This window comes from Nipponia nippon, unplaced genomic scaffold (genome assembly GCF_047370975.1).
Source record: "Nipponia nippon isolate SJK-2023a ecotype South Korea unplaced genomic scaffold, ASM4737097v1 scaffold_30, whole genome shotgun sequence".
Lineage (NCBI taxonomy): Eukaryota > Metazoa > Chordata > Aves > Pelecaniformes > Threskiornithidae > Nipponia > Nipponia nippon.
This window is the reverse complement of record NW_028262348.1, coordinates 4,592,704-4,620,185: the sequence shown is the minus strand read 5'-3', so window position 1 is coordinate 4,620,185 and position 27,482 is coordinate 4,592,704. Positions and strand designations below refer to the sequence as shown.

The window sequence follows — 27,482 nt, the reverse complement described above, 5'->3', positions numbered from 1 at the left end:
AAAGCTTCATAAAATCTACATTTTATTACTGCTGTGCCACTTAACGCCGGACAGAAGCTGCCTCTTGGGTGACACCTGACAGCTATTTAACATTAAATCAAATTTTAAAAGTGCAAGCTGTGAACAGGGGCAACGTGAGACCCTGCGTGACAGCAGAGTCCTGCGCTCCACTGCTCCCCACAGCGTGAGCAGAGAACACTGTAACCCCAAGGGTTAACTCAGGATGCAATTTCCGTAAGGTCCATGGAGATGCACCGAGACATTTTTCTCTTCGCAGTAATTTACAGTTCCAAGTGTTTAAGAACCACTGCTAGATTCAGTTGGAAATGCAGAGATAACATAGGGAATCACTCATATCGCACCTGAGCAAGGGTTTGGGACTTTCTTCCTCCTGTAAAATGCTGTGATATCCCCCACCGACACATGCTGCCAGGCCCTCAGATTTTATCTTCCCCTAAAAAAATGACCCTCCTCTCAGTCAAAAATTCTGTCATACCTCTAACAAACGGGCTCATTACCAGGAGAGGCAAAGCACCCTGACTCAAATCATCCCTCTGCTCTTGCAATACGTTAGATGAGGTCGCAAGCAGCAGCACGCGTCAAGAAGGGCACAGCAGCTTCAGACGGCAGACTGCGCGCGTGGATCTGAGTCAGAACTGCTGCTGGCGTGCTCAGCCCTCGCTGTGGAAGCGAGATAGCCAGCCCAGCATACAAAAGGTCACCCACCTCTCTGCTAGATGCTCCTTCTGGCTTTAAGGGAGTCCTGTAATGAAAACAATGTGCCCAAAGCATCCTGGACTGGGGGACGGCAGGAGACGGTGCTGCAGAGACAGGCTGCTCTGGCAGCACGCGCCAAAAGCTGGGGGGATGGTTCTAGGGTACCTGCCCCAACAAACGAGATCTTGAGCTTCAGCTGGTTATTTCTTTCCCTCATTTCTCCTATTTGGGATACTCCAGGGGCTGTCTGCAGCTAGCTCCGCTTCAGCAAGAACCACAAGCACCAGAGCAGTGACAGATTTACTCTGCACAATAACCTGCCTCTTCCCTCACCGCCAGCTTGGAATTCACAAACAGCCAGGGCTCGTCCCCCGCTCGCTCTTCGGCTGGACAAACCTGAGAGGGACGACATTTCATTCACCCTGCTGGTATATAAAATGGCAAAGCGGGAATGCAAACACCTAGTACAAGCATAAACAAGGCGGCACCCGGACCTGCACTGCTTGGTCTGGCTGGAGTGTCACAGGTACGTTAGACTCACACGACAAGGAAACACGATTTCTTACTCCCCTTTGCGATCACCGCTAGCGCAGAACACAGCTGCATTAATTCTGGAGCAGGCGCTGAAAGGGAGAGCTGAGTACCTAAATTCCAGTCTGGAAGGAAAGGGGACAGGTCTGCCACTGAACCAATTTAAATACTTGCATCACATTAACATTCAGGTCCCTTCCCTGTAAGGCTCACAGGTGTTTGCAAAGCCCTCCCCACGTGAGGTTCTATGATCTCTGCTGTGCAGGGGAGCCAGGATCATCAGAACCAGCCTGCCGGCCTTCAAACAACCTTTAGCTTTTTTTTTCAGCACAAGCTTTTTGGGTTTTGTTTTAAAAAAAACCAAACGGCAGCAGTAACAGTTGAGCAGGAATTTCAGTTGCTGCAATCATTAAGTCCAGATGCCAATTTCTCAGGGTTACTACAGCCACTTCCTCGCCTTTCCTCAGCACTGCTGTTTCACAAAGCAACGAAAAATTGGTGGAGAAATCAGAGGAGCAGCAGCGAGGAAGAGTAAGGAAAGAGCAAAGAGCATGCTGAGGGCTTGCAAAGGCACAGGCTTAGTATCTGGAGCAAAGCATTTCCCTGCCATTTGCAATAATCCTGGGCAAGTCTTGCACAAGGTGCAGCGATTTTTAATCCAGGGGACATGGGGTGTCACTGGGACAGAGGATGATAAAGGGGACACAGACCTTTTCCCTTATGTGTTTCCTCACCTGGAACAAACTGCATAACCCTGTTACTGCATTAAAGCAATTTCCTGCAGTTAATAGAGGCAAGCACTACGCTGACAGCGTTCATCCCTCTGGAGCACAGAGCAAGCGAGACAGGCAATACGGAGGAAGCACGGAGCAAGTCATGTCCTGAGGCTTCCCCCGCAGGGAGAGCTTCTCCTGTTGCTGCCACTGCCTTTACTTCGCTGCTCAAGAATTTGGGCAAGCCCAAGACAGCCACTTCAAGAGGATCAGAGAAGAGATGACTGCCTTTAGTCTTGCCATGAGTGGTACCTGAAGGGCAATGAAAGAGGCAAAGAGCCGTTGCCAAGTCAGTAAAGAATGAATTGTTCTCCCAGCCCTGAGACTCAGATTCACGTCTTCTTTCTCATGCATCACCTACCAGTCCCATCACAAAAGCAGCTTGGGCTTCAAGGACTAAAAAGACACCGAAACAAGCTTTAAAGAAGGATGGGAGACTGGAAAGTTACAAGAAAAAAATAACTGTTTCTTGCCTTTTCTGCAACACATCCATCCACTCCCCTCTTCCTCTCCTGCTCTTGTTGCCCCAGAGGGAAGTCCTGTCTGGCTCTCGGTGCCAGGGGACGACACAGCACAAGCGCTGGGACCACAGAAAAGAACAAGCTCAGCGTTACACCCTCATTAAGGAAGAGAGGAGCTGGAATCCTGCGCCGTTCAGTAGAGCTGCCATTTACCTGAGGGACACGAGCCTCCCAACAGCAGCTTTCAACACCGGTTCATCCCTCAGGCCAGCCTGGGCTCGTTCCCTCCCTTGGGCTGCGCTTGCCTGCCTCTGCGCGCTGGCAGGGGAGGCCGGCTCGCCCGAATCCAGCTTTCTGAAGCGGTGCGCAGGACCAGGATCTCAGCACATCTCACTTGTCTGCCCCAAACATGCATGTGGCAGAGCCACGAGAGAGGCCACAGGGGAAGGGAGAAGCGAGACCAGCGTAGGAGGGGACGGAAGGGTCAGCAAGGTGTTGTCACCTAGATACAGGCGCAACGGTCGCATTTGCATCCTCCTGACCTTGGAAAACAACAGCTGTGGAGTCTGTGCGACACGGTGCTCCTCCCAGGGCCACGAGAGGGGCAGGAGGAGCGGCAGTTGCACGAGGAGACCCTGCCACCTAACTGGGGAGGAAAAAAGCATCCTTCCTTCCCTCCTGGCATCAGCAGCTGTGTCAGGAAGGCCAAGGCTCTTTAGGGAAGGGAGAGGACGCAGCGCCATGTGTCTGGAGGAGGCAGTTCTGCGTGGATTGCCTCCAGGCAGATGCAGCTGGAGGGGTGGAGCTGAGCTCCATGCAACCCTACAACATTCCCACTAATGAGGCTTTAACTCCGCAGGCAGGAGCACAGCCATGCGGCTGCCCACTAGCACGGGGATTTACGCAGAAGGGCTCGCTAGCTGGGGTTCTGCCGGTTCGACTACGGATGGACACAGCAACACGAGGGAACGCGGACATGTAAGAGCTGCCCAAACATCAACACTGGTGCAGCCATGCAGCAGAGTTTCAATGAGGATGCTCCACAAGTTAAACCCAGAATTAAAGACCTGGTGGATCCCAGAAACCTAGCGACTTGTAAAACAAGGAGCACTCCAAAGCTAAGCTTTATAAAGCACTGAGGTAGCCAGCGCTTGACTGAGTGTCCTATGGCTAAGAGCACCTGACTGTTTTCCATCACTGCCATTTTTGAAAGCTTCTGAATATTTTTGCAGGGTATTTCAGAGAATCAGAATGAAAAGTTACTTCATCTCAAACCCTCTTCAATCTGCTCCTGAAAAGTTTCCAGAGGAGGGGGGAAGAAGCCTGCAGGTACAAATTAAAACTTCAATACTAGACAGGTCGATAATTCCCACGTACGTCTGTTGAGTTTATTCCTGAAACTGCTGAGCTCTTTCCCCTTCACCCCTCAGGACAGCGAGGCAGCCAAACCAGCAGCCGTGGCAGGTGTGAGCTACAGGGAGGGGAGCACTTGATGGGTTTTTGCAGGCCCTGCAGCACAATTCGAGAAGTTGAGGATGGCAACTGCCAGACGGATCAGAGCAACGGTCATTTAGTCTGGCGTTTCAGTCCCCAGCAGCAACCGGGACCAGATGCTTCAGAGGAAGGTGTGAAATCCTCTTAATGGGCAATTATGGAATAATCTCCCTTCAAGGAAGGTTGTTTTTTTTCCAGCACATAGAGGCACAGTGTCCAGTTTATGCCCAAAGAATGAAATTTACAGGTTTTGAACAGTGTTTATCCCACCTAACAAGAATAAGGACATCCTCCGTTTCATAAGTATTAAACCCTGTTGCTGAGCTGGTATGCTCCACACGTGCTAACAAAGCATGGCTCTGATGTGATTGTTAAATTGCTTTAAAATTTGCTGCCTTTAACTGGATGGGGTGCCTGGATGAAAAGGGCAAGCGCTGCTAAGGGTTTCCAAACAGCTGTAAGCAATGCCAAGAGACAGCTCGTACCCCTCCACCACCATGATGGAGATACGAGACTCCTCCAGGCTAGAGAGGAGGGCATGTTCGCTGGCTGGGAACTAGGGATTACGATACAGAAAGTTCTTACTGTGTAGGACGACTTGCTGGTGATCTCCAAAAGCTTCTGCTTTGCTCTCCGCTCAGACTCGCGAGCCTCCTGAAGGTCTTGCTTTAGTTGATCAGCCTCCTTCGCCCTACAAAGAAAAATAGCAAATGGCAAATATCAGATTGAAGCTGAGAGGAACGAGAAGATGGAGAAGCAAGATTACAGTGGAGGTGCAGAACAGGTTGATATTTGTCCCACAACAAGACCTAAACTAAGAAATCATTTGGGAAACGCCACAACCTCTGACAAGTGGGATGTTTTAATGAGCACAAAAATCCAAGCCATAGGAGGGCAGCTCTGACATGGGCTCTGTGTGAGCATCAGTGAGCAAGGCTAAGGCCTGGAGAAGCGTGCCGAGATGCCAGAACGGGGAGAACAACTTCAGAAGTTAAGCTCAGACTTGGAGCAGGAGAGGCACTTTTCTGACAAGTAGGCCTCTACTAATGATTATTTACCACATTCAAAAAGGAAAAAGCACCCGAGATCGCACAGCTTTGCCTACTTGCAGGGCCCAGCTATTCTGAAACTAGTATTTACCCTTGAGCCTCAAGGACCCCCCCATGAGGAGAAAGCCAAAGGAGGGAAGGAAGCTTTCTCTGCCGGATTGAAATTTGAGTGGAGACTTCACAAAAGAGAGACCAAGGCAAGAAGAGATGGACAAGGGCAGCGTTCATCCAAGCAGAAGGGCGGACGCCAAGCAAGCTCTCACCCAGAGAGGAGTAATCAGTTGGAAGGAAACAAGAATGATCTTTCACTTGCTCGCTACCAAACGCACCATGGGACCCGGGCTCTGGTATCAAGAGGACGGAAATACCAGTTTTAACAAGAAGCAAGGACTCCAGGAGCTAGGGAGACCTCAAGGCTAGCGTGAAACAGAGACCTCACGACTGGTAAGGAGAACTAAACAACTGAGAGGTAAAGAGAGGAATAAAGAGAAAATAGGGAATGTAGATCTACCATCCAGAAGGAAAAAGAAAAAAACCTCCAAGTGTTATTAATGTTGTCAAATACTTTGGGGAATGCAGTGGGTGTTTGCAGAAATCACCCAAAAGTAGAGCTGGCTTCCGCTGCTGCTGTCAGGGGGTGGAAGGCAGAGTGCCAAGCACCACAGTTCCTTCTCCCCTGCGAGCTGACGGCCCCTTTCCCTGCTGCTCTCACCACAGTATCTCTCCCAAAGAAGGCTTCAGAGAAGGGTCTCCAGCTCCAATCCAGGGAAAGATCAGGGCCACCACTGCTCTACCAGCACCGTTTCCCACTCAGGGACAGCCCAGCTGTGGCAAACAGCGAGATGGAGAGAGAAACCAGCTGAGTCCTGGGGCCATTTGCTGCTGTACAGGCAGGGGAGGCCAAGGGCTCCCTGCAAACCGTTGGTCGGACTAAGTCAAGGCATGAGCCACTCGTTCAGCTAAGTCAGAAGGGGGCTGGAAAGCAAAGCAGAGGCAGCTGCAAGGTTGTACCCTCTGACCTCCTCTCCGACTCCTCCGCCATTTTCAGTGCCAACATCTCTGCCTCTAGCACCTTCTGTTCCATCAGTCGCTTCTCCTCCTCCGTCCGGATGGCCGTGGCTTTGATTCGCTGCATCTCCTGTTCAGCCTCAGCTGCTTTCTGAGCCAGGAGCTTGGCCTCCTCCTCCGTGATCTGAGCCTTCTCAGCCAGCAAGTCCGCTGTCTCTTCAGACCTCATCTGAGAATTAAGGCACATTAAGCCATCAAGCGCGCTGAATGTCTCCCCGAATGTGCTTACAAACCCCGGAGCAGGGCCCTGAGCCGCTCGCTCTGCACAGCCCATAGAGTCCCACCCTTCCGTGAATGCCTGCAGCCTTCTGCAGCCAAGACCTGGCTGTGCCCAGGCTCTGTCCCAAATCATCCTCCTTTGTGCTCCTGCCACAGCAGGCTAGCAGGATGAGATCAGCCCCGTCCAGCCTCCTGATCACCATCCACCAGCAGCAGTTTGAGAACAGCCATAGGACAGTCACAGTGTGCCTCCTAAAACGCTTCGGCAGTGGAAAGGGTGAGGAACAGTTGCAGTGCCTTGGGAAACAACCTCCCAGAGACTCACCAGAGCCTCGTTGGCCATCGTTGCCTCTTCCTTTAACTGCATCAATCTTCTCTCCAGCTCATCCCTTGTCCTCTCAGCCTCTTCTCTCATTTGCTTCTCTCGGGCCAGCCGCTGTCGTTCCATCTAGGAAAAGGTATTGGGGAAAGTGAGGAGAAGTAACTCACATTCGAGAGGCTTTCCATAGTATGAGAAAGGGTCACTACGTGAGGGTTAGAGCACAGGACTGCACTGCTGCCTCCTCTCTGCTTATCAACACGGGGAACTTCACTAAATGGGGGTGATCTGATGCACCCTGCTCCCTTGAAGAGTGCCATTGCCAAGACAACCCCCTGTCCTCTGATCAGGCAGTTACCCACAGCGATGCCTGCAAGCACTTACGTCCCCAGACAGCAGCCTCCTACGCTGACCCACGGGGTGGACACAGACAAATAGGTCCCAGGAGCTCCAGCTATGCCTCAAGTTTCTTACGGCAAGTTGAACTGATGGCAAGATGGGGCTGAAGGACAGTCTGAGGGCATCTTCCAAATATCAAATATAGACACACCGCAAAGGCAGGGGTTTGAAGGATGTGGATAGCCGCTACTTTTGATCAGACATCTAACTCGGCATGCTGGAAACTTCACTTCCACTCATTTATAGGGGAGGTCACAAAGAGCGCGACCACCCCTATCAATTTCTAGCTATGACAAACTCTCTCCCTCCAGCTCTGACTGCAGGAATAGCAATGCTTCTCCAGGAGGGGAAGATCCAAGCTATGCTAAGACATCCCACCAGAATCCTGCCGCCTCTTCCCAGAAGATGCTGAGAGTGTTGCGCAGTCAGAGCGTGCCTCTCCGCTAGCCAAGCGCCCAAAGGGAGCCATCGGGCTAATTAACACACCAAGTTTAAGCACTCCGGTATGACAGAGATGGGTGCATTATAAATATCCACGCTACAGCAAGGATTCGCAGCATCGCACAGGCCACCTGCTGGGTTTAATAAGGGAAATAAGTGCGACAAGACACATTTCTCTGCGCCTTGGACACCAACTGTGTTCTGAAAGCAGGACGCCCACTGCTCTAGCGGCTCTGCTTCCTTCTATTAAAGGTTCCCCTCATTAATTATCATTACGATCTGTGTCCCGCTCAGGACTTCCATTAATGAGAATTCCCGTTATAAAAGGACTATCTGGAATCAGTTAACAACGGTGAATCCTGGGGAGGGAGGAGAGAGCAGGCGAGACAGCACGGTGGCTAGCTCGGGAGAGAGCAGCCAACCCAAGCAGAAGCCTGACCTTTCCTGTAGAGCACAAGTGCTCTGGATTTGAGAGCTCGGGCGAGGCGATAAGCTTCTGCTCACTCTCAGTGCCCGTGGCTCCCCTCCCTCACCTCCCCAAATAAGCACAAGATCTCAGCTCTTGCTGGTGCTGTTCAAATGCACCAAAAACTCAGAAGATATTGCAAAACCTGTCCCTGAAGCCACCAGCGCTCAGACACCACGCTGCTCCTTCCAAGGAGGACCTTTTTTCCACTAACACCAACTCCTTCCTGACCAGAGAAATCCCCATGGGAAGCAAACAGCCCCTCTTCCCCAGAGGAGCTGGCCTGGTTACCCTCGTAGTGGCTCATGTCCTGTCCTCTCCTGCCACCCCACAAGCTATGGGAAGGAGAACTGCTTCAGGAGGTGCCTACAAGAGAAGCCACACCACACCTCCAGGCCAGCTGAGCACCTCAACCCCAACTCCAGCATCGTGCAGGCACCTCTGTGGACATGCTCAAATCCATTAACTTAGCAGTCCCTTGAGCATAAGACTCTCCTGGCTGCAAGCAACTGCTTTGGTTTCTTCTGCTGCTATCTAGCGGCTTTGTTGCGAAAGGGACATTTGTATCCTAAGCACCAGTACTCAGATTAGCTGTGTGGGTTTCAGTGAGTAGAAAAGGTCTACGAGCAGAAAACAATGATTCATACAATCCAATTTGCTGATATATGCTCATCGGCTACACGCTGCTGCCTCCAAAGAGCCGTGTTTGCTGCCTGGGCTGGCCTGCGGCAGATAAAGGAGGCCAGCACCGAATTAGCATTCAGGCTGCAGACCCCGAAATGTCGGCGTGCATTCCATCACCATGTAATTAGAAAATGAGGCGAAGAACTACGGCAAAGCACAGCTCCCCCTCACAGCCCCTGCTTTAATTACAAGCAACTACCCCAATATACTACATCTTTCCAGCTACGGCACCCAGGCATAAACCGAGGCAGGGAAGATGTAGGCACACGTGTAGGACACCCAGATTAGCCCTTCCGTCCCGTCCTCCCGGTTTTGCTCCCGAGTGCGGGGGCTGGACTCGGACTGCCAGGCTGCCATCAACCTGCAGAGCCAAGTTGAGAATGACTGGTGAGGTGGGAGCAGGCTACTAAAAAGCAACGTTCAGCTGGCCCATCCCTCAAAGCTGCTCCATGTGCTTGATGTCATTCTGGAGACTGTTCCTTCCCAAGTTCATTTGCATTTCTGATTTTGGCTCACGGTCTAGTTACACGAGATGTCTCTCACCTGCTTCCTGGCTTTCTCCTCCCTGGCCTGTGCTTTCATCTGCTGGACCTCCAATGAGTCTGCCTTTCTCCTCCTCATGAAGAGGTCGTGGTTTCCAATACACAGCTGAAGAATCTGTTCCAGTCAAGGGTGAAAAGCAGAGAGAAACAGCTGTACATGTGATGATGATGAGGTGGTTTGTATTCTTGACACACAAACCCACTAAAACTGCTTTGGTCTGGTGCTTGTAAGCACTTCCACCCACTGATCTCCAACCCTATGAGCTCTCACACCCACAGGAGGGGCAGGGAGCCAAGGCACAGCCAAGGCCCATACCAAACACCAGCTCCCAGGCTATCAGCTCTTTGCAGAGACCAATTTTCTGTTTTCTGGGCATCCAGCACAGCACGGTTCTGGCAAGTTTTATACAGCCCCAAAAAGGCACTAGGCCAAATAACGAAACAAAGACTTCTACAGTTCCCTGGTTCTCACTGCCCCCTTTCTTTAGGTTCAAGATGAACTGGCACCTTCTACCAACTGCATGTTTAAAGCATTGAGATTAAAAAAAAAAAGAAAAAAAAAGAAGGAAAACCACTTTCCGTCTTGGACAAACAGAAAGGCTTATCAAAAACTTCCTTGGACATCTTCAGATACCTTTGCTAAAGGGTTTTAAGGACCAGTGTGGTTTCCTCTGGTACTCAAGGTGGACAAGGAAGGTGGCAATACTAGAGGAGGGTTAGCAAAGGGGTGGGCACCCAGAAGAGTGAAAGCTCTTTTCAGCAATAAAAGCAGGTTTCTAAACTCAGATTCTTTTTCTAAAGGACTGATTCACAGGCCCGTCTTCCATTTCACAAGTCACGAATGACTTCTCTGGAGTCAGAGGAGCTGCAGCACTAAGAACCTGATGAGTGCAGCGAATGAATCCTTTGTCAGGAGCCCCACTTCCCTACAGCACGTGAAGTACAGGACAGCAAAGTTCCCCTCCCTCTTTTATAAGGATGGGAAAAATATCCCCCTCTGCCTTCTGCAGGTCCCTTGTGTGACTTAACACAGTGCACAGCTACTACAGAATCTGGATCAAAGCTCCTCCAGTTACCAAATCCAGAACACCAGCTGAAGCTGCTTGCTAACACGGACGCTGAACAGAACAGCTCAACGTAGCCCCCTCTGTCCTTGTACAAGGAGAGTGTCCTCAGAGGGGACCAGCCTAGGAAAAAAACAGGACTGCAGTTCTGATAATGGTGCATCCCAAAACAGGGAGATGTACGTCACATCCCAAAACAGGGAGATGTACGTCACAGGGCAGAACAGAAAAGATCTGCAGGAGAAGAAAGGGGATCTGGAGCAAAGATGGGGGTGACAAGAAAGTTTTACTTACTAAGTGCTTCCACCATGCAGGTCAGCTGTAACCAGAGAGCTCAGAAAGGGAGCACAAAAACGGGAGAGGGGGGAGAGGTTCTGTGAAGGAGCTTGACTTGAGCTTCCCCCTTCTCTTCTAGAGGCTATGACCGAGTAGTAACTGCTACGCCAAGTCACATCTACAGGCCAGCACGCTCCCTCCAACTGCTCGAACGAAAAGCCCCAACAGAATGTTGTCTTGTACTGCCAGCAGAAACCACTGCTGCAGGCAATAAAAATTACTCCGTCTGTAGACTTACCAGCTTATTCACACGCAGCTTTGATGAATTGAATTTAAAAACATCAATCTTTTTGTCCAATGGCTTAATCGTAAACTGAAAAGGAAAAAATAAAGAGGGAGAGAGTTATCAGAGAGCGGTGCATTTAATAAAAACGCAGCTATAAAAGTCTTACTGAAAGCTTTGGCTCAGAGGAGGTCAGCAGTGTCAGCCAAACAAGGCTGAGAGCTGTCCCTGTGGCTTTTAGCCAAGCAAGAGAACTAGTATCAAAAGCGACCAAGGAGACAACTGTTCCTCCAGTCAGAAAAACGCGAGTGCCACACAGAAGCAACGAGAGCGCTGTCCACCTACAGACTGCAATGCCCGACAGCCGGTGTTCTCCGCAGAGCACCTTGCAGAGGGCAGAGACAGCTCAGCACCTCCCGAGAAAGGCAAGACGCTGCTCTCCTGGCAGCTGTAGAGAACAGAGAAGGTGTGGCAGAACCTCACGACGCTTCTGAACGGGGGAAGAACCAGCTCCACTGCCCGATGGATGGGCAGGAGGGTTGCATTAGGAACACAGCAACAGGAGCTGCCATCCTTCCCACTGACACCTCCACTGGCAAGGGCTCCCCAAAAGGATTTTCCATGCATTTTGCTCTCCAGAAGTCAGCCATGTCGCAAGACTGCTCCGCAATTCGAAATATTATTCCCTCACTCTAACTTGTATTTACGGTCCATGTGCCAGCCAAACAGCTGTAACCATGGCCTGGGTTTATGCTCTCCAAAGAGCTCTCCCACAGCGGGTCTCTCAAGAGGATAGGGGTGGCATCGCCAGACTCGAGAGTTTCGGGAAGACAGCCCCTGGATAGACAGAAGACTCTGAACTAACAAAAGGATACTTGAAGAGATGGAGTGCTCCGCAACACCACATTTTTTAGAAGGCATGCATCTATTCCATCACTCCCCCACACACTACAAAAATAACCGGCTGAAGAGACAGCACTCGAGCAGGCAGTCTGTGTCCATTAAAGTAGGTCTATTTGTCAATACATTGTACTGCCTGAAAAGGGCTCCGCAGAACTCGCCCTGGCAGTGTTTTGTTTTGTCAGTTTAAGAGCCAATCTTTTAAGACTTTCACACAGGCAGACGTGCGTGAATGTCCCTGGACTCTGGCTCCAGCAGAACCCCCTACCAGTCACTGAAAGCAACAGCAGAGATATGCCAGGAGAGGAATTTCAGTTCCACGTAACCAGTCAATCTTTGTTACGACAGATTAAACCCCTCTGTTGTGTCAACGTAGCTGTCATACCCAGCTGTTAAGCCTGTTTACTATCACATCAGGTCTACTTGCGGTCATCTCATTACACAGATGATTGACCTGATGGAAGGTGGCAGTCCTTTCCCCCAAGAGAAAGCTCTATTCCAGTCTTGTGTCAAGGCCTGGTGACGGAGGCTTCAGTCCCCAGGTTTCTGAGGCAAGGCCTGATCAGACGGCTTCCGCCGCACTCGCGTGTCACCAGCAGGAAAGCCTTCGAAAGCCACTACGTGCTGGGCTGTTCTGCCGAGTTGTGAAGCTCTTTATTTTTAAGGAGTAAAACAAGTGAAGAGAATTCCAGTAGAGCCTTACTACTTATAAAACTTCACAAGACATGCAATAAATGCAGCTGATGAGAAACGTTTAGCTTTTACCTTGATCAATATCACGTTTAGATTGGAAAACAATTTTTAATTAAGAAGTTAATTTTCTTCCTTACCATAGAGGCAGCTGGTTCTCTTTGAGCAGCTCTCACAGACTGAAAATTGAACAGATCAGTTTCCCCTCCACAGCCAATTTCACTGCTATTCTCAAACAGGTTTGGTGGCCAACGATTCAGAAGATTCATATTTACGCTCTGGATTTAATAAATATCTATCCAATAGCAGGCTTAAATTACTCAACTTCCTAAAAAGATTCCAGCTGTTACGCTAAGCCCGGCAGCCTGAAAACTCAAGATGATGTAATGATATGGCAAGAGGCAAGAGCTCTTCTCGCCAGGAATACATCTCACTGTATTTCATAACACAGTGTATACACACAGTAATATATACTGTCATGCATACAGTAAAGCAGAGATCTCAACTTCTGAACTCTGGTATCCTGGCTAAGCACATCAACAGCAATTTTGTTTCTTGAAAAAAATTACATAGCGGGTTTGAGCGTACTCTAAAACCAGACAGGAGAATAGCTCCCAGTTGACCTCTTGTACCCCCGTTGCTGGAAGGTTTCAGAAGGCTTGGAATGAAGGTTTCAATTGGAGAAGCTGAGCTGCCCTTAGCTAAGCTGGTGATAGCAAGCACAGCAGACAGAGAAGCTAAGGGAAATAATTTTAAATTGCAACTGTGTTCCTGCTGCTCTCAGGGAAGAGGGGAGATGCATCCATACCTCTTTATCGCTGTATGAGATATTCCGGATCTCATTCCACGGAAAGGAGATTTTAGGGGTCAACCTGTTGTCTGGGTCATAAATGTGAAGACCCAAGGCGTCAACTCCAAGGAGCAGTTCGGTGCCCTTTTTATTCTATGGAAGGAAAGAAAAGAGCAGAAAACCCTTTTATTCCACTCAGAGGGTCTGACACGAGTCACTGTTAGCTTCATCGACCAGCCCTGAGCAGCGACCCACCAGCACTGCGTATTAAAAGAGCTTCTGCCTCCCCAGCAGCTAGCAGCAAAGCACGCTGCAGCAGGGACTCCCACCCACGCACCGCAGCCATCTCCCAGGTCTGCTGGCTCTCCAGGGCTCCACTCATCCAATCTCACAGCAACACAAAAGATGAAGACTAACACAAGAGCTACGCCAGCAAGAAAACATCACCCACAACCTACACTCACCCTAATCGCAAAATAGTTCACTCCATACATCTCCAAGTCCTGAGCTATCTTCAAATACTCCATTTCAGCTTCATCTCTGTCAGACAAAAAAAGGCCAGTGTTACAATGTTTGGTAGGATCAGAGAGAGGGGGATGGCTGCTCTTTCTGATCCTAAGCACTCACAAGGCTTTAAAACCTGGACTGTCTCTATCGCACAGGTCAAGCCTGTCTTTGCTGGCAGGATCAATAAAGTCCAACAGCAAATCCCACTCTGCAGCTTGCTGGCATCTTAATGGCTGCGGATGCCTGCCTAGCGAGATGCAGCACGTTAAGCCTTGCTTTCTCCATCTCCCAGTCCCTTAAGCAGAAATAGGAAATCCCTGGCTGGGAGAGGGTTTCAGATCCATCTGACTGTAGGCTTATCCCCGACAAGGAGCATTTTACCAGCCGAGGCAGCAATACACCTCATCAGTCTGAATCCCCATTTCTTTTCCTGGCCCAAAAAGCAGCCCGACCCCTCAGCAGGCAGGGCTGCCTGCCTCCCTGCCCCTCTGTAGGTGGCCCCTCACTGAGCATCGGTCTGAGATCCTCTTGAGGACCCCGTCAGTGACCAGGGGACAGCAAGGCACATGCAGAGCAATCAAAGAAAGCCCTTTGCGAGTCTGCTACAGAGGCGTGCTGCGATTAACCCTGCTGTCAGCAGAGCTCATCCATCCCCTGCCCAAGCCCCCCAAACCCTGGTGACTCTTCAGGCGAGGGGACTGACCCTGAGCCACCGCTGCAGCACACACTCACCTCGCTCTGCCTCGGTGCTCCGCGTACCAGGCTGTTATCCTTTCCTCCCACATCTCTGGAGTCATCTGGTACAGGTTTATTACCTGAGATACACGAGGAGACAGAGACCAGGTCACACTGCTGCTCTTGTCGGAGTCTCCTTAGCCAGCAAGCAAGCCAGAAACACCTGAGCCCCAAGCAGCCCCTTCCCAGCACCATGTCCGACCTGGCGACTCTCAGCAGGACACGCTCAGCCCCGCACCCTGCCATCGCCCAGTGCTCGCTCAGCCCTCCCGAGCACGCAGCACAGGCAAACTGTCCCCCAGCCATCGTGGGGAGATGCAGGCAGGATGAAACCGTGAAAACATTTGCTTCTGTTTTTATTAAAATATGTCAGAAAAAGATTGAATTCTCTTCCCTCAATACATTTTCTTGGATTGTTTGCCTTGGTAAGGAAGCCCAGGGAAAGCGAAGCAGGGTGCACCCCGCTGGCAGTTCCAGAGAGACCTTCTCTGCAAAGGGCTCTGTTACACAAAACACTGCCAGGCTTGGAAACCTACTCCTCTGCTCAGCCAAGCTCCTTACCCGCTTTGGAAGCAACTCCTCTTGCGCCAAGAAGCCTCGCTTATGGACGTTGGGATCATAATCACCGTACTGGAAAGAAGCACAGACATCGTGCCCACCCCACATTAACAACACAGGCAAGTAAAACTCTTCACCCTTACACATCCACCCCTTGGGGAGAGAGCAAATGCAGACTACTTACACCCTTCACGTCACAACCTGTTAGCGCAGAGAACATATGCTGCTCGGTAAATTTAATAACTGTATTCTCTTTGTGATTTGATTGCTAATAGAAACTAACATCCTCCTTCTACTCGTGCAGCAGAGGTGGAAGCAGAACAAAACTTCCCACCATCAGTTGACGTCCACCATCAGTTGACGTCCACCATCAGTTGACGTCCACCATCAGTTGACGTCCACCATCAGTTGACGTCCACCATCAGTTGACGTCCACCATCAGTTGACGTCCACCATCAGTTGACGTCCACCAGCTGGACTAGACGATCGTTGTAGGTCCCTTCCAACTGAACTATTCTATTCTACTCTAATTACCATGCCCAGAAAACACTTCCCCCGATGCAAGGGAAGACTCACTCTCTAGCTGAGAGGTCCTTGCCCTCCCTGGTGGGACAGGGAGTCAAGATATAGACAAAGACCTGTCCCCAAAGACTCATCGATACCAGTAGTTCAGGTGAGGCAGATGGCGGTTTCTCTGTCACTGCTCACCACCTTAATGAACAAATACAAAAAAAATTACAGGAGTTTGACAGACTCCTCTCAGTCAGGTGTTGGCTTTTCTCAACTGGGTCGTGGAATCCAATTCAGATTTGTTAAGTGCATCCAGTAATTCTAGTATTTGTTTAGATTTACATCTTTTTGAGCAGCATACAAAGTGACTGAGAAATAAAACCGCTTATTAACAGATTGAAAAGCCGAGTGTCCCTGCAGTGCATGTGAAAATGAATTTACCTCCTGTACAGCTTAAGAGGGCAGGAAGCCACCAGAAAACGGCACCTCAAATAACCTAGCAAGTTCAAGAGAAGAGGACAAGGGATGTGAGGCACGTACACGAAATGCTGCGATTTCCATTCACCTGGCAAACAGGACTTCTGCAGTGACATTACCCAATCACACAAGACACGGCGACGTTTGCTCAAGTCACTCATTTTGCAAGGGAGACAGCCCTTCCCTCCCTGCTTTTCTGAAGGGCCTCAGCTCAGAAAGTACAAAATGGAGACAATTTTTAAAACCAAGACCAAGACACACATGGTGGTCGTGTAAGAAGCCAGGAAGCTTTCCATATCAGCCTCCTTTTAATGCCAGAACCATCACGTTGTACACTAAACTCAGAGCTCAGCATCAAAAGTCTACACATAAATCCTCTCCGCAGCCCAGCAAGCAATGTTTCATAGACGACAAGCAGGGATTAAAGACGCAAATATTGATCTGGAGCCAATGCAGATGCAAAGGAAGCATGCAACAATCAACACTGACTCAGACTTCAATTAATATAACAAAACCGCCACGGATTTCATTCAGAAGGGTGCTGAGCAGCAGCAACTGTCTGTCTTCCAAGGTCTACAGATGCTCGGAGCTCCTCAGAAAGCAGCGCATTGCAGGTACGCGTCCCTTGAACCCACATCAAAAGGGAACAGCAATAAAAACGTGGCACTGGCAAAGGAAACAACTCCAATAACCTTGGAGAGGCAGAAAATAAATCATTTTTAGGTGATGAAAATAACAGCAAATAGGATTAACGCAATTATTTTTTGTTGTGATCTACCGTGGAGATCCAAGACTAAGTATGGATTATGTGATTTTCATGTGGTGAAAAATATTGCCACGTCCCAAAGGAATATTCGTACTAAGAGAGAGCCTGGATGAGAGCATTAATTATTCACAAGTCAAAAATCAACAAATGGCTTAAGTATTGCAGTGCATGTTGGCTCAAACGATTCGGCAAACATACTTTAAAAGACCTTTTCAATTAAATCATTACTTCAAAACTGTCATGGAATTTCAGCTCCCGTTAATTGAACTATATGATTAATATTCACGGTTCCACAGGGAAGTTGCCTTTACCTCATCCATACACCTGGCTTACATTGTCCTGGATAAACACAGGCATGTTCAGCTTCAAACTATTAACACCAAGTATTGTTTGTTTGGGCGGGGGGGGGGAACAAAAATAAAAGAGCCCTTTGCTTGTCCTACAAGATTGGAAGTGCTGAAAGGGCTGCAGCATGGCAGCGATCTGCATTTAAGGGGCAAGAAATGGAAGAACCTCCTGGACATTACCGTTTTCTGCCGGAACGCATTTTTCAGTAGATTCCACGTCTCTCCTGGCTATTTAAAACCTGAACCGCCTCCAACATCTGAAAGCAGTGTGGGTGGTTTAAGTGCAGGGCTAGGGGGGAAAACACATAGTAATTCCCCAAATGAACACAACAATATAGAAATAAATAAGCTTTTATTTTTACGACCCATACGCTTACTTCGTTATTGCAGGTAGGTGTGCAACAACACTACAAACCAACCTGGCTGTCAATCAAATGGCTGCAAACACACCGCTATGTCAGGCTATTATGCCCCTAATCATGCAAATCAGCACGTTATTAGTGAAATTACTGTGCTCAGTGGCCGCTTTCTTGTCCAGAAAGGACATCGTTATCCTATTTAACTGGAAGGAGATGACCTGCAACATCTTTCTTCCCAGCTCCATACCGAAGATGTGCTTTCAGCTTTCTCCTTTGCTGAAAAAAAAAAAAAAGCAGAAGGGGAAACCCCGCCTGGAGGGGCAGCAAGGAAAAGCGATGTCTGATGCAGACATGAAAGCACATTAGCAAAGGTCGGAAAAGGCATCCCTCTTCCACCTTCTCACAATCTCTGTGCAGAATCAAGACGTGCAAGGTTAGGACAACTGCTCTGACTCCAGCTGACCGCCTCCAGACAACCAAGCATCGAGCACGTCGAGCCTGCTACTGAGCACAAGGTCAGCAGCCGAGCCGCAAGAAGAGAAAGGGGACAGCACAACAGCCCTGTACCGAATTACAGCCTGTTCCCGATCGCGCGAGCAGAAGCTGTCACGGCCAAGAGTTAACAGCGCTCAATATTTACCCAATGGTTTATTCATTTTGGCGACAGGAAAAGTCATCCCCTACGTATCCTCAGCTCAGCAGGTCAAGGGAGAAAAAGCCAAGTAAGTGTTTACTCATGCACTCTAATAAGAGTGATGAATGTTTCACACAAATAGAAACATTTCTAAAAGCAACTCGTCTTTCCCTGGCTGATGAGACTCTCGAACAAAGTACAGTTTCATCGATATTCTGACTATGAGGAGAAAACATCTTTTTCTAGTCAATTCAAACACTCATCGTCAAAGAATACTGCTGCACGTCACCCAGGGCTGTATTCAGACAAACCAAAAAAGTCCAAAGCATGGACTAAAGGGTCACGAGGAAGATTATACAGCAACATGGAAAAAGCCACGGTGAAACACTGCGGACTGGCCTCCCGGATCAGGCCCTCTCTTCAGGCAACAGAGCCAAAGCCCCGCTCCCGTGCTGCCAGCGAAGGTGGCTGCGCAGACCGGAGCCACTCTGCTTCTCCAAAACTGCTCGACAGTCCTGCTCCTCCAGGACCCAGGCACGGCCACCTGCCTGCGGTCCCGCGAGCCAAAACACCGCCCTAAATCGCATCCGGAGAGTCAGAACCAACTACGACCACGAGGCTACAGCGATAACGTAGCTAGGCTGCAATCGGACTCCAGCTGCTCCTTTTCCAAAGACATTATCTTTACACACACAAACTGGAGATTAGCTAGAAGACTCGTTAATTGAGCAGCAGCACGTTGTGCATATACAGGGATAAATTACTTCCTCTCCTGCGAGAACGTCCCCGCTTCTGAACCTTGGGCTGCTCCCTCTATCCCTCGAGTCCCTCTGCTGTGGGCTGCTCCAAGCTGTCCAAGGCTGCGTGCTCCAGACTGGAAAACAGTGTTCTCTTAAATAAATCCTCAGCAAAATGCACTGACTCTGGGTCCAGAGCAGAATTTGGCCAAGGAACGAAGGGAACTTAGTGAGCATTGACTTCTCCCCCTGCCTACTGAGGCCAAACACCCAAGAACAAACCCAAGATAAAGGGAGAAGTCAGCAAGAGCCCTTTAACACTGCAATAACAGTGCCGTGGCAAGCTGTAGCCCTCAAAATGAAGTAGTTATCATGATGACAAGTATTCTGGGGAAGCAGCAGAGCTGTGAGTCCCACAGCTGGTTTGCCTCTGGCTGCAGCAGCAAGAGCAGGGAGGAGACCCAAAAAAGCACGGGCTTAGGGAATTCACCTGCTCCAGTAGCAAGCCACACTTGAGCAGGCACTGCAGCTCATAAACTGAGCGCTTGCTAAAGAGTCCTGGAAACAGGAAAAATCTGTCCAATGTCCGAAAGGCAGCCAGGAACCGGCCGGGCAGAGGAGACGACAGTGCTAGCGTAGGCCCCTCACTTCCCAAGTTTTAACAGCTTTCCTTGCCTTCCCCTTCCTCGGGAAGCGGGTACGTTGCAAAGCGCCTCGCTTCCCAGGAGCGACGCTAACCCACTGCCAAGGTCAGCAGGGCCCTGGAAAATTCCCCTGTGCCTACCTTGGCTTGGACGGCGTAAGAGGCAAGCAGGACAGAAGCTTCAGGAGGACAGTAGATCTTCTCATCCAAAATCTGCTTCTTCACCTGCGCATAGCAGTAAAGGATACATAACACACACTTAGCAGAGCAGTGCAAAGCATGACTGTCACAGCAGATGGTTGCAGTTTGTTTTAACTCGAGCTGTCAACCATACAGTTAACAATTTTCCTAACACTGATTACAATTCAGGCCCAGGAAGTCTCTGGTGGCTCGGAAGGGAAGGGCTCAGGATTTCACAGGCCACCTTTTTCAGACAGGTTTGCGAGAAGAGCTAAATTTATACATGGAAAATGACAGAACCCATATCCCATTGCTAAAGGCAAGGAGGGGGAGAAAAAAAAAAAAAAGTCCTGCATGTAAAAATGGAGATGAAACCTCTTAAGGCATAAGCTACGGAATGATATGACATCTATACACAACACTAAATTAAAAAAGCAGTTTGCAGCCAAGTCTCCGAGCACACAAAGGTTTTGCTCTGGGCTATTCAGGCCTCATTATGAGTCAGTGCTCACCTGTGCTGGAGGCTAATTCCCTCCGATCCCACCAACAGCAAGGAGCGCTGCGGGTCATCTCCGTGGCAGTGCTTTTAGCGGCAGGCAAAGCCCGGCGCGCGCTCCCAGGAGAGCCAACATGCAGTTCCCAAAAGCCACAGCTTTACGTTTCCTGGCTTCTGTGCATTAAAAAATTAAACCTGTCATGTTGGATATTTTTTGGTTTTGCACACTTAATTTTCCTGAATAAAGATAGAAAAAAAGCCTACTATTGCCTTGGAGACTTAAATGGATTGTCACAGAGATGCAGTAGCATCAATTTGAATTTATAACATGCTTTGAGTCCTCAAAGTTGGTTACAACATAATCACAGAAGATATTCTCCTGCCTTAAGATAAAAACAGGAGAGTTTGCGAGCTTATGTGTGCTCCCGGTTCCCATTCGCATTACAGGAGCCCAGGCTACTCTCATAATCAGAAATCCTAGTAGAAAAGTCACAGTCTGCATTTATAAAATGCAGCTTTAACTGCTTTTCCTCTCTGATTTTCCTTTTCAAAGATGCCAACAGTACTTTTCCTCATCAAGGATAAAGCCCGTGGCAAATGGGACATTTAAAAATAGCCCTAAGGAGACCCTAGTGCACAAGACAGACCTTGGAAATTAAGAGCAATACTTTGCATTTAAAAGTCCTTTAGCTCTGAAGAACAAGGATGAACTTTGGAAGAGCGAGGAGTGCCAAGAGCTGGTGAGCTCACTTTGATATCCGTTTCAAAGGGCAGGGCACACGGAAGTCTAGAGCGGTATTTCCAAGAGCATCCAAATCCAGGTTGCCTCTACTTTGGTGTAGCAAACATCAGAATAAGTGTCTTCTTTTATTTTTATAACTTACTTATTTTAGAAACTTCACATTAACAGCCACAGAGCAGCTGAAACATCCCAATAAGTACCTAAGGGTCTGACTAGGACTACTCCACTCCCCGTAACCGTACTTAGAATCATAGAATCATAGAATCGTTAAGGTTGGAAAAGACCCTTAAGATCATTGAGTCCAACCATTAATCTGTCACTGCCAATTCCACCACTAAACCATATCCCTAAGCACCACGTCTACCTGTCTTTAAATACCTCCAGGGATGGGGACTCAACCACTTCCCTGGGCAGCCTGTGCCAGTGCCTGACTGCCCTTTCAGTGAAGAAGTTTTTCCTAATATCCAACCTAAACCTCCCCTGGCGCAGCTTGAGGCCGTTTCCTCTCGTCCTATTGCTTGTTACTGGGGAGAAGAGACCGACCCCCACCTCGCTACAACCTCCTTTCAGGCATTTGTAGAGAGCAATAAGGTCTCCCCTCAGCCTCCTCTTCTCCAGACTGAACAACCCCAGCTCCCTCAGCCGCTCCTCGTAAGACTTGTGCTCCAGACCCTTCACCAACTTCGTTGCCCTTCTTTGGACACGCTCCAGCAGACTTGACGCGACCCTTTACAGGACACAGTTTCAGAAAATTGATCTTGTCTGAAAGGGAGCTCCTGTGATAGAAGCTCTTCATTACCAGCCATGCAGCACTGCTACAACAACGTCAGCTGAGCTAATTTCTCAGAACACCAAGTTCTGTAGCGTACTTTAAATAAAAAAGAAAAAAGCCCGAAGATGTGTTCACCACAGTTTCCAAATGCTTAACATAAGGGCACGAGTTACGGCGGCAGGTGGGACTGTTAGGTTTCCCCTTCTCCTCTGCTTTTGCCATCAGTCTCTGACGGAGCTGTGCTCCTGGGATCGTCTTCTGCTCCAGTTATTTGAAGGCTGTTTTGCAAAGAGGTGAACCTTGGTGTACAGCCCGAACACAAAACAGGTTGGTTGCGCTCTGTTCTGGAGGATGAAATTCCCCTGCTTCACATAACGATGCTATCACGTACAAAGGCAATTGCCAACCCTCAGCACAACTGATATCCACACCCTGCAGAGAGGTGGACTCCAAGGCTGTGTGTGTCACTCAAGCCCACATCTGACAGATCCATTTTCCCTAGCTACCACACACTAACATTACAAATCACCTAATCATTCCTGACAGCCAGTTTACGAGGTCTGCAAGTCTGGGCATCTGTGACTGCTTCATCCAGACAAACCATCTTTGTCCTATTTTAAGAAGTTTTTGTTGTTGAGGACAACTCTCTTTGGAGAGGTGTGAACATAACGATGAGGATCCACACTCTGCTGACCAACTTTCTGACCCTGGAACCTTCTCGCACTTCTGCTCATCCTGGCTCCTTCTCCCTCGGGCTGGAAAACAGCGTATTGACAAGGTTCCTACCTGCAGGAAGAACAAGTGCTGTGTGATTTCCTGGACCAGTTCCTCCTCTGCGTTCTCAGGATAAAATTTGGCTAGGAAGTGAAAGGTGACAGGCTCCTCTGTTGGAACATCGTGATCCAGAACCTGTGGGATGGGATACAAGAGCCATTCTCAGCTACTCCTTCCAGCTTCTCCAGTGCTCTGTCTCTTGGAGTCAAGACACAGTTCCCTTCTGTTCAGATCAGCACATCTTTTGTCAGGCATTTTAGACATCTAGAACAGACGAACCAACCTAAGTAGTTCAGAAACCACAGTTAAAAAAAGAAAACAAACAAACATTTCTGACACTCATAAGGATGCAAGAAAACAAACAAGGCAGAAACAAACAGCATGCGAAATGAGACAGCAAAGGTCGGTCCTGATCTGACGTGCGCACGTTGCCTCTTCCGAACCTCGCAGAGCAATGCTATATCCTGCTACGCCACCATCCGTCTCTCTCGTCGTTTCCCTGCACTGCCGCCTCTTGTATTTCACTGTTGTTCCTTTGCTACCTTTCTACTGTGCTGGCGCTGTCCAGTTCAGATTCACGTTGGTTTCAAACCTTGGCATGACAGGCGAGACACCCAGACCTCCCTCGCAGTCTCGACCACCATCTGGTTTTAGCGTAACATCCTTTGGATGCAAACAGAACTACATCTATCACTTCCCTAACCCACCCCTCAGCAACCTGGAGGCTCACATATTTGGGAAGCGTTTGCTCCCTTATCTCCATCTCCTTTTCACTCCTCTGGTTTTCCTCCTCCCTAGCTCTTTGTACATCTCAACAACAAAAGAAGCCAAGGTGCAACTTCACTTTTCCGCTAAAGGTTTTGTCTTTCAGGGGCACAGAAGAGAGACCTCCAGGTTTCACTTACGTTACAGTCACCCAGAAGCCCTGCATCCCAGCATGGCTGGCTCCAAAACGCCTCAAGGGGATTCAGCGTGCACAGTCTGAGGCTTCACAGCTCAGAAGGAGCTGGGGTGGGGTGTCTCTGCCAACTCTTCCCCATTTGACTTACGGGTGCTATGGGGATGAGATTTAAATACACTTCACCCGGTTCCCTTCGATACCACATATAACACAACCTCGGGCAATCAAAGAAAGAGGAAAAAAGTACATTCTCCTTTGTCATCCCACGCGACCTCTCAAGGGAAATTTGGTTCCAACCTTCTTGTCCATTTTGAGCCAAGCCACTGTATCCTTGATAGTGTATTGAAGGCCGAAGAACCAGGTTTCTCGGAGTCCTAGTGTCCTGCATACGAGATCGAACAGGTCCTTCCCTTTCCACTTCACCTGCAGGAAAGCAAACGGGAAACAGAGTTATAAAGATGGATTTCAGAACTTCGTCTCCGTTCAACCAAATCCATCCTGTTTCACCTCACAATGCCTTTGCAGGCGTGGAAAAGGCATCTGGTACAGATAAGGAAACATCCTAACGAAGCATACTTTATATCCTTCCATCTGATCGCATCTGCCCATCACCAACTCCTCCCTCACTAGGAAACCGAGATGTGATTTTTTTTCCACCCCTGCAAGCACCACTGTAAATAACTCCCCCCATTTCTTCCTCTGGCACCCACCGACATTCAACAGGGGACCCAAAGGGTCCCTTGAGGTTGCTTTTGAGCCGTGTGCTGCTACGAGCAGCCTGTTCCCAGCAAGAAATAAAAATCACTCTTAACTGCCCCTTAGCGACTTTAATGTCTCTACTTATAGCCCCAGGAAGCCCTGCGCAAACTCCAGTACCAGCAACAGGGTTTCACAGACAAGGGCACAAAGCACTCCTGAAAATCACAAGCGGAACGATCTATGTACGAAGTGCGTTCGTCCAGAGCTACTGACCCTGCACACGTAAAAGGAAAAAAGAGCTCAGAAAAAAAGAAAATTATCCCTGAAGTCAGCGGTTCTCTTGGAGCATGTTTTGATAGAGTCAAGCCGCGTTTTCTGCTGAAAATGTTGGTGACAAAAGCAGCTCGGGAGCTGAGAAAATTGGTCCTGCTCAAAGACCGTGTCCTTCGAGCAGTCTTGCAGCTGCATCTATGTTGTTAGTGAAGTTTGCTCATAAAAACAGAAGGCGTTGGGAGGCAGAAAGGTGAAGAGGGACATAAAACAGATGAATCTAATATGCCAAAGCCACTTTGGTCTTCCATCTGCACTGTGGAAACAATTGCTGGACCAAGACATACGGCCGTTACTCTAAAGCCCTAGGGCAAAAGGGTCTGGGCGCATTCTCCTGTCGCTACAACTCAATCTTGGTGCCACCTGGACAGCATCAATATTAATACTCAGGCACGGCGGGGACGCGCCGCTCCCGCTGTCACCCACTGCCGCCTTGTGGGCAAAGCCGCCGAGGACAAGCTTATTGCCATTCCGCTGCCTTTGAATAAATGAGTATATCGCTATTTTCTCCCCCTCCCGGGGCACACACACGCACGCTAACAGCCCCAGAATAGAATAAAGTCGACACTACCCTCCAAAAACACCACCCCAGGACGGCTCACCGCAGCCTCTTCGCAATTTGTATCAGGCGCCATCAACACCTCGAGGTCAAAAACACCAGGAGGAGCAAGTTTTGCAGTGTTGTAATTATAAAACCCTAATTTCACACATTTAGCTAGCCTCCAGTCCCCATGATGAGCTCCAGCTCGGCACAGGATGGCGCAGATTGCAGAAGATCTTTGCCTATGATTTTAAGAGGGAGGTTAATTCGAGGGTTCAGACAAAACAGAGCAAGACACATTTAAACCGCTATTTTGTACCATTTCTGTAGGCACATAAAACCAGGCTGCCATCAAAGGGCTATTTCTTAACCAGAATTAAACTGCTTTGCATAAAGCGTTATTGGCTTTTTTTCCTTTCTGCAAAGGCCACATTTCAGCCCATTGCTTTAGTGGAGCAATTGGTGCCTGCACGCACCCAGCCCTGCACCAAACCTTTCCCAGGACAGGCTCCGGCGTGCCGTGGACAGGAGTATCTCCTCCCCAGACCTCGCTCCGCATCCCATGGGATCGGTGTTTTGAACAACCCTACCGAGTGTCCCCCCCCCCGGGCTGGGATTTCCACTGGCAGTTCGTTTCCAAGACCAGCAGCAAGCATTAAAGCAAGAACTTTGTGTGTTCCTCACCCCCCCCCCCCATTTTAATTTGGTGATGGGAATATTTTAAGCGATTGCTTCTGCTGCTAGATTTTACACCACCACTCTGTCATTGCACGCATACGTTATGGCAGAAATATATATTTAACATTCCTGGCTGCACGGTGCTAAAGTCTCCAACCATAACATTGCACAGACATCCTCCCCGACTGTGTTGAATTACCTTCATTAAATATATAAATGGAACAGCAGCCACGTTTATTTCAACATACATGATTTCATTCCACACCTCGGTACTTAAAATAACGATCTGCATTCAAGTGGCATCTTTTGGCAGCTGAACTCCAACTGTTTTACAGACGTTCAGGACCTCAGCCCTCCTTACCCTCACTCGATCAGCCTCGTATCATTAACTGCCACATTTCGTGGCCATAAAACACAAAAAAAGACCCCCCCAGGCACGGGGAGATGGAGAGCGCTGCTGTCCAAGGCTGAGCAGAGAGCCCGGGGGAGAGCCAGGACGGGCTGGCCATTCCCCATCCCCTCCTCTGCCCGTAACGCCGTTCCCCTGCTCTGCACTAAAGCGACACCTGAAGCACAAAGTCGATTTTGCAAGCCGCTACGAGCTCCTGAAAACAAAACAAAGAGGCTTAGGGGAGAAAAATCCCCTCTCAGCCATATGCCAGAGCGGCTGGCACGACACTGTAATAAAGCTCAATCTCCCAATAAAAAGCTACATCACGATAACCTCAAGCCGACCCGCAGGACAGAGCCGGATGCGACCGCGTCGCTTCAGCATCCTCGATCAGCTGCAGGCGTCACCTCTCGCATCGGCAGCTTTGCTTTCTCCCATTAGCATGATGGCAGCACGCGTTGTTAGATATATTCGGCGAGTCGTTGAAGGAATACGTGGACGAACTGCTTTATAAACAGGGTACGCGCTGCAAGGCTGTTATTCTGTGGAGCTGGAATTTATGTTCTTTACCAAGTACAGAGTGCTTACAATTTATCAGCAGAGCGTTTTAAGTAAACAGCACTAAACACTTAAAACTCAGCAGCCAGTGGCTAGAATAGAGTACTTCCAGTACGGGTTATTGGCATCATCTTTTTCTCCAGCAGAGACATCACATTTGGCATCTATTAACAGGGTTTGCATTATTTATTAACCTGCACCAAGAGTCATTTCCAACTAGCAGGCAACTGGACAATTTATTTCGGTGCCTAACCTTTCTGTCAAGTTTCACAACCGCTCCTTAGCTAACGAGTCGATAAAGCAGCCGCAAAAACGAGCAGAAGGGTTACGATATCCCCTCATCAGGGGGTGACAAGGAGGGAGGCCGAGCGCCTACAAAAAATGGGCGCAAGAGGGTGCAACCATCCTGCGCAGAGAGGGTTGAGCAGGGGGTCAGCAGAGAAAAGCGGTTCCCAAAACCCACTGGCATCAGCTGATGCTTTTCTGCCAACGATGTCAAATTGAATTTACACCAGCTATGTGGAAAAAGGAGGGGGGGGCGGGATTAAAAAAAGGACATTTTTTAACCATTTAAGATTAAGGTTCCTCACATGGGAAGCTCTCCTCGGACAACAGGGAGGTACCTGAACTCCAGGGGACAGAACCCGGCTCTGTCCAGGGACGGTGGATGGAAATCTTGCCTCCTTCTCACCACAAACACAAGCCACCCGAGCTTCAGCCATCCCTGGGGTCAGGCTGGGGAATAAGGGCACGAACAAGTGACTGGGGGACACCACGGCAGCAGTCACCAGCTCAGCCCGGGCACGCCGCCTCCCAGAGCAAACCCATCGCAACGGTCCCTCCGTACCCCGCACAACGCAACCACTTTGCACGGTACTGGGTTAAAGCATGACCTTGAAGAAATTACTAACATCTATAAAATATTTTACTACACCAATTCATCCTTAAATAATGCAGAAAATGGCTTTTCACCTTAGCAGA

The 27,482-nt window shown here is 49.2% G+C and overlaps 1 protein-coding gene across 11 annotated transcripts in view; it reads right to left on the bottom strand.

Moving 5' to 3' along the window:
• The window catches only part of NF2 (NF2, moesin-ezrin-radixin like (MERLIN) tumor suppressor), a 49,303-nt gene that overhangs the window by 14,374 nt on the left and 7,447 nt on the right, over positions 1-27,482 (bottom strand). For 7 of the 11 annotated variants that reach the window (XR_015707249.1, XM_087768843.1, XM_087768841.1 and 4 more), the window contains exons 2-13: positions 23,602-23,727; positions 22,416-22,538; positions 19,581-19,664; positions 14,970-15,038; positions 14,406-14,488; positions 13,631-13,706; positions 13,185-13,319; positions 10,802-10,876; positions 9,165-9,278; positions 6,638-6,760; positions 6,045-6,262; positions 4,562-4,667 (exon numbers count right to left, since the gene is read on the bottom strand). Coding sequence is in view for 10 of the 11 variants with exons in the window: in XM_087768843.1 (XP_087624969.1) it covers positions 4,562-4,667; positions 6,045-6,262; positions 6,638-6,760; positions 9,165-9,278; positions 10,802-10,876; positions 13,185-13,319; positions 13,631-13,706; positions 14,406-14,488; positions 14,970-15,038; positions 19,581-19,664; positions 22,416-22,538; positions 23,602-23,727 (1,332 nt within the window). In the remaining variant the exon portion in view is untranslated. Of the gene's footprint in view, positions 1-11; positions 1,114-2,494; positions 2,602-4,561; positions 4,668-6,044; positions 6,263-6,637; positions 6,761-9,164; positions 9,279-10,801; positions 10,877-13,184; positions 13,320-13,630; positions 13,707-14,405; positions 14,489-14,969; positions 15,039-19,580; positions 19,665-22,415; positions 22,539-23,601; positions 23,728-27,482 lie in introns of those variants that run through there. The other 4 variants (XM_087768846.1, XM_087768847.1, XM_087768845.1 and 1 more) reach the window with 4 other exon arrangements.